Source organism: Oncorhynchus gorbuscha, linkage group LG12 (assembly GCF_021184085.1).
Source record: "Oncorhynchus gorbuscha isolate QuinsamMale2020 ecotype Even-year linkage group LG12, OgorEven_v1.0, whole genome shotgun sequence".
Lineage (NCBI taxonomy): Eukaryota > Metazoa > Chordata > Actinopteri > Salmoniformes > Salmonidae > Oncorhynchus > Oncorhynchus gorbuscha.
Genome location: NC_060184.1, coordinates 35,721,759 through 35,727,758, shown reverse-complemented (window position 1 = coordinate 35,727,758; position 6,000 = coordinate 35,721,759). Strand labels below are relative to the sequence as shown.

The 6,000-nt window shown below is 48.1% G+C and overlaps 1 protein-coding gene across 1 annotated transcript in view; it reads left to right on the top strand.

Annotated features, from left to right (window-relative positions):
* Positions 1-6,000, top strand: part of myt1la (myelin transcription factor 1-like, a) — a 51,819-nt gene that overhangs the window by 11,996 nt on the left and 33,823 nt on the right. Inside the window, 4 exon segments of the mRNA XM_046291992.1 lie at positions 1,191-1,316; positions 1,583-1,640; positions 2,212-2,245; positions 3,718-3,780. Of these exon segments, the coding sequence (XP_046147948.1) occupies positions 1,586-1,640; positions 2,212-2,245; positions 3,718-3,780 (152 nt within the window). The 5' untranslated portion in view covers positions 1,191-1,316; positions 1,583-1,585.

Below are 6,000 nucleotides of genomic sequence, written 5' to 3'. Positions count from 1 at the left end.
TCATGTGATATGAGAGAGACAGAGGGCCGGGATGGAATACTAAGCAGAGCTTCCTCTCCTCTCTCAGCCTATACTGCCAGAGTTGATTCCTATAGGACAGCTGGAGCCGGTGTGCTTTCATTCTCCAAAGTGAGGTTGAGGTGAGAGCTCGGAGCTAGGGATGTCTCAATGGAAAAGTGATAGAAAGCATTCAATTCTGAACAGGAGCGAGCTGAAGGGAATTTGTGCCGTTCTGAGTCGGAGGTGCGGCAGTCAGTGTTCCGTACACACAGGCAGTGTATCACGCTCACACTCTTGTGCTGTTGGCCTGCACACAGACGTAGAGACACACGCGTGTGCGCGAACATACACACATACGCGCACACACACACACAAACGCACACACACGTTCACAGCCCACATCCTAACAGGATTTCAGGTTGAGTGTGAGATCTTCATGCAAGGTTGCAGACAGATGAGCAACGGTGAGAGAGCTGAACACTCGATAGGGGAGAGAGTGCGAGAGAGAGAGAGAGAGAGAGAGAGAGAGAGAGAGAGAGAGAGAGAGAGAGAGAGAGAGAGAGAGAGAGAGAGAGAAAGAGAGAGAGAGAGAGACTCCATTTGCTGCTGCGTTTCTCCGTTCAGCCATTCAGAATCAAGCTTTACAGGCAAGTCCACACTGTGGTGAAAAGTCATACCAGCCAAGGATATTGGTGGACATTCAGACTTTCTCAGCTCGGTAACAAACAGAGAGAAAGAAGCAGAGACAAACCGCTAGATACTATAATAACTCTCTGGTTGCTTGGTGGCTGCAATAAGTTGTTCATCTTTGTTTTGGAACATATTTGCCTCCTGCTGTGCATCAGGGGACTTAGTCAAAGCAGTGGAATGGAACCAACGAGGTTAGAATGAGGATGCTGCCGTTCGTAAGTCTTGTTCACAGATTGGAATCAGCCAGGTTGTTTTGGTACCGTAACCGTGGCTACTTCGCTGCTTCACTAACTCTCGGATCATCGCGGTCTTGGCATGAGGATACAATGACTTGTAGAACTCTGCCTCGTCACCAAAGCTCCACGAGTGATGACAGCCAACCACGACAACAGAGGGACGCCGGCCGCTGATCTCGACCCTCGTTCTGCTTACCACCGCTGATGCGATCGTTTCCATGCCATGACGTGTGTGATATTCTTGTTCTTTTATTGCCTTTGCAGATCATGACTCTGGAGGGGGAGTTTTGAAAGTGCCGCTGTTGAGAAAGCCCAACCAGTTGCACTCTGAGGAGGCGGAGGCGTGCTTTTGAACCAAGGTGTTGCCCCACCCAACCCAGCTGATACCAGGTAACACGGCGGATGTACTGTAGATGCTCGACTCGGTTGTATTTGCTCCTTGTCGTTGGGAGATACTCAGAAGATAGATTTTTGTAGGTTATTCTCAACTGCGCAGAGAAACTCTATGCAGCTCTATGAAATAACTCAAAAGAAGTTCCGTACCCAGAAGTACCGTCTGTATTACGGCGTATGTGTTGCTGTATACAGCCTGTGGCCTTATCACCAGAGAAACAGAATCAAAACTAATGGCCCGCTTCCCATCCCTTTCTCTAAAGCAGATGGAGGTGGACGCGGTTGAGAAGCACCACCGGACGCGTTCCAAAGGGGTCCGAGGTACGCTACGCTAACAGTACAGTGTGTCTGTCACTCTAAACGGCCTGGAGCGCTAGCTATTGTCCACCCCACCCCCAGCGCCCCCACTCTGCCCCCTCCCTCTCAGTCAGCCACCTGGGCTCATATTTGGGGACATCAAGTGGGGACATCAAGTCAAAGTGACTGTATATCCGGGTTGTATGTCTGGGCGGCAGGGTAGCCCAGTGGTTAGAGTGTTGCACTAGTAACCGAGAGGTTTCAAGTTCAAATCCCCGAGTTGACAAGGTACCAGACAAATCTGTTGTTCTGCCCCTGAACAGACAGTTGACCCACTGTTCCTCAGCTGTCATTGAAAATAAGAATTTGTTCCTAGCTGACTTGCCTAGTTAAATAAAGGTCAAATATATATATATACTCAGTGTAAAAATGAATCTGATATGCTGTCGACTGTACTGAAAGGGCTCAATTCCATTTAGGAGAAATGCATGATGGATCCTGTAGTCCTAATTAGCCATTTTTTATTGTTATGTTTGTTGTCTATAGGCTAGACAGTACATCTAACTGTATCTGATTTGTCAATCTCTCTCTCTAGTTCCGGTGGAGACGGCAGCACAGGAGTTATTCAGGTCGGTGCATCTTTCACTCCTGCGTGCTTCACTTAGCCTGAGTGCCAGTCTGTTTCTGCCCTCCTGCCCTCCTGGCAAGAGCACAAACTGATCTGGGACCAGGCTTTACTGACACTCTGAGTGGTCAACGGTTACATGTCCTAATATGGACACCATGTTCACATCATAGCCACATTGACTTGAGGCCCAGCACTGCTGACGGTGGCTTCACAGTCTTGCTCTAATCATTTCCTCGGCTGTCAAATTTGGACAAGGATCAAGTGTTCAGTTAATAATTACTTCTATGCCGTCACTGAACAGATTCTAAATGATTGATTATTTGCCTCGAAATGCTCATTGCCACTGTAGAATAAACCAATGTTATATTGGGTAAAACAAGCATTATAACACACTCTGTAATCGTAATAGTGTTTTCTGTCTGGCCAGTGGCCTGAACAGTCTATATCGCTAAATAGCCTTCTCCCTCTTGATGGCATTCGTCAGTGTAGACCCCCTAATCCCTAATCTCTCCCCGCCGGTTCCCTGGCTGAAGGGAGCGCGCGCACACACACACACACACACACACACACACACACACACACACACACACACACACACACACACACACACACACACACACACACACACACACACACACACACACACACACACACACACACACACACACACACACACACACACACACACAAGCATATACACTCACAAGCATGCGCACACATCCACGGACAAATGCATGAACACACGTCCACACCTTTCCCTCAAAATAGGTTTTTCATCAGACGATCGATCCATGTTCAGGGCCAGGGCTGCAGACGTCAATAATGCCAAATTTAGCGGTCGATGAACACTCCTGACGTTCACAGACTCATTTATGAGTCTGCTCACCTTGGGGGGAGAGAGAGCTGCTGCTCTGTTCTACCTAGCACAGTCGGCGGCTCTTTTCGCGGCGGGTTGATGCGTGACGGACATCCGCCACCGCGGCGTCCGTATTCGGAGGTCGTCAGTTGTCAGGCAGACTCGTAATATGGACAGTGTACACCACAGATGTAATGAAATCTACCTGATGGGATGGTGGTGAGAGTGGGCCGCGGCTGAACGGGCCAAATGGAAACTTCTAGTTCCTGTGGGTGTTCCAAAGGACGGTCAACAAACTGTTCCTTCAGAGGGGCACTTTAACTTTGGCAGCCACAGCTGTCCTACAGAAGCCCAAGGCGGACGGGCTGCTATGAAAGATGCAGTGAAGTGAGTCACCGCCTGGCCTGAAGGCTGCTGGCTGTGTGGCTCTCACTACATGAATAATACAGACCTGCTCTGGTCCATTGCCCTGGGTTGTGTGTTATGTCATGCACACACATGTTGAGTCCTATCTGTGTGTGGGGGAATGGGTGTTGTGTCCGTGGGGGGGGGGTTGTACATGCCTGTCGTGCCACGCAGTGTGTTGACTCCTATGTCTCTTCCTTCTGTGTCTGTAGCTGCCCAACTCCAGGATGTGATGGAAGTGGACATGTCAGTGGCAAATACGCCAGACACCGCAGGTAAAAGATCCTTCTTCACTCCCCAAATCAGCCCGCACTTTTCCTCCCCCACTCACTCGCTTGCTCGCTCGCTCACTCACTCACTCACTCACTCACTCACTCACTCACTCACTCACTCACTCACTCACTCACTCACTCCCTCACTCACTCACTCACTCACTCACTCACTCACTCACTCACTCACTCAGCCCTCATTGAGCTATCACGGACCAATCAAGCTCTTCAGTTCCAGGTCATTGTTCGTGCACCTAAAACAAACCTGCAATTGCAATCACTGGCTGTGAAAAGTTGATTGCAAAATGTGTCAGTATATCTGAGGTCTGTGTTGGATTGAGGAGGGTTGATTATGGTTGCGCAACACCAACTCTTTCTTTGATTTGCCGTGGTGATTCAGCCTCAGACAGCCCGGGCCAGCCAGAGACTTACAGGAAGTGTACGTGTTCATTCAGACAATACAATATATAGAGAGAGACTGTAGTTATCTTCCATAGTTGGATAGATCGGGGGGGGGGGGGACAAGGTTCGTTTTGTACTTCAAGAGCTGTGGACCGAACCTTTGTGTTGTAATCTTGGATGTTATCAAGGCTTTGTTTACCAGTTTATAGTCTGTTATCTCTTCAAGCTCACCCGAATTCTTACACATTTCATGTCAATGATCAAATGACAAATTGATGTTAAATAATATCATGTCTGCTATTGAGCAGCCGCTTTTATCAAAAGCGACTTACAGTCAGACGTGCAAACATTTTGAGTACAGATGGTCCAGGGAATCGAAACCAGTATGTATCCTGGTGTTGCAAGCACCATGCTTTACCAGCCGAGCTACAGAGGACCACCCAAGAAACCACCCAAGAAAGGTGGTGAAAGCAAATATAATTGTCTTGACAGCTGACCTGTCACCAGATCTTCCTAGAGTCCTCCTCCACTCAGGGCATGTTTAAACAAAAGCCTCTCCACTTGATGCTATTTACTAGACGTAGGCTACAGAGATTGATGCCTGTGTCTTCGGTGTCTGGGAAGAAAGCTGAGAGGGAGAGGTGTGTGTGTGTGTGTGTGTGTGTGTGTGTGTGTGTGTGTGTGTGTGTGTGTGTGTGTGTGTGTGTGTGTGTGTGTGTGTGTGTGTGTGTGTGTGTGTGTGTGTGTGTGTGTGTGTGTGTGTGTGTGTGTGTGTGTGTGTGTGTGTGTGTGTGTGTGTGTGTGTGTGTGTGTGTGTGTGCATGCGTGCGTTGTTGTTAAGGCTCGGGGGGGGGGGTTCGTTTTGGCAGTTGGTTGTTCAGAGTTCCAGCGCTGATGATAGGTTTACAGTAGCCTACAACTGTACAGTGACTTTACACTGACAACTGTGCTACTAGCCTGAACTCGGCTGTCATATTCCTTCTCTCCTGTCCCCCCTTTCCCCCCATGCCTGTTAGGAAGGTAACCAAAGTCACCCAGATGTCGTGACATACAGTGCCCGAAAGTATTCAGACCCCTTGACTTTTCCCACATCTTGTTATGTTACAGCCTTATTCTAAAACGGATTAAATACCCCCCACTCATCAATCTACACACAATACCCCATAATGACAAATCAAAAACAGATTTTTGCAAATGTATTTAAAAAATGTATTCAAAATTGTAAAATTCATTTAAATGTTACATATTAGCTTTACAAATACAGGCATTCCTGTACATGTGGAGTTCATCCCGTTCTTCTCTGCAGATTGGGGCGGCAGGTAGCCTAGTGGTTAGAGCGTTAGAGCGATGGACTCGTAGCCGGAAGGTGGCAAGAACGAATCCCCGAGCTGACAAGGTACAAATCTGTTGTTCTGCCCCTGAACAAGGCAGTTAACCCACATTTCCGATGCCGTCATTGAAAATAAGAATTTGTTCTTAACTGACTTGCCTAGTTAAATAAAGGTTAAATAAAAAAGGTTGGATGGGGAGCGTTGCTACAACTATTTTCAGGTCTCTCCAGAGATGTTCGATTGGGTTCAAGTCCAGGCTCTGGCTGGACTCAAAGACATTCAGAGACTTTTACTGAAGCTAGGACTTTGCTTCTTTCATCTTTCCTTCAATCCTGACTAGTCTCCCAGTCCCTGCCACTGACAAACATCCCCACAGCATGATACTGCCACCTCCGTACTTCACCGTAGGGATGGTGCCAGGTTTCTTCAGACGTGATGCTTCGCATTCAGGCCAAAGAGTTCAATCAGAGAATCTTGTTTCTCATGGTCTGTG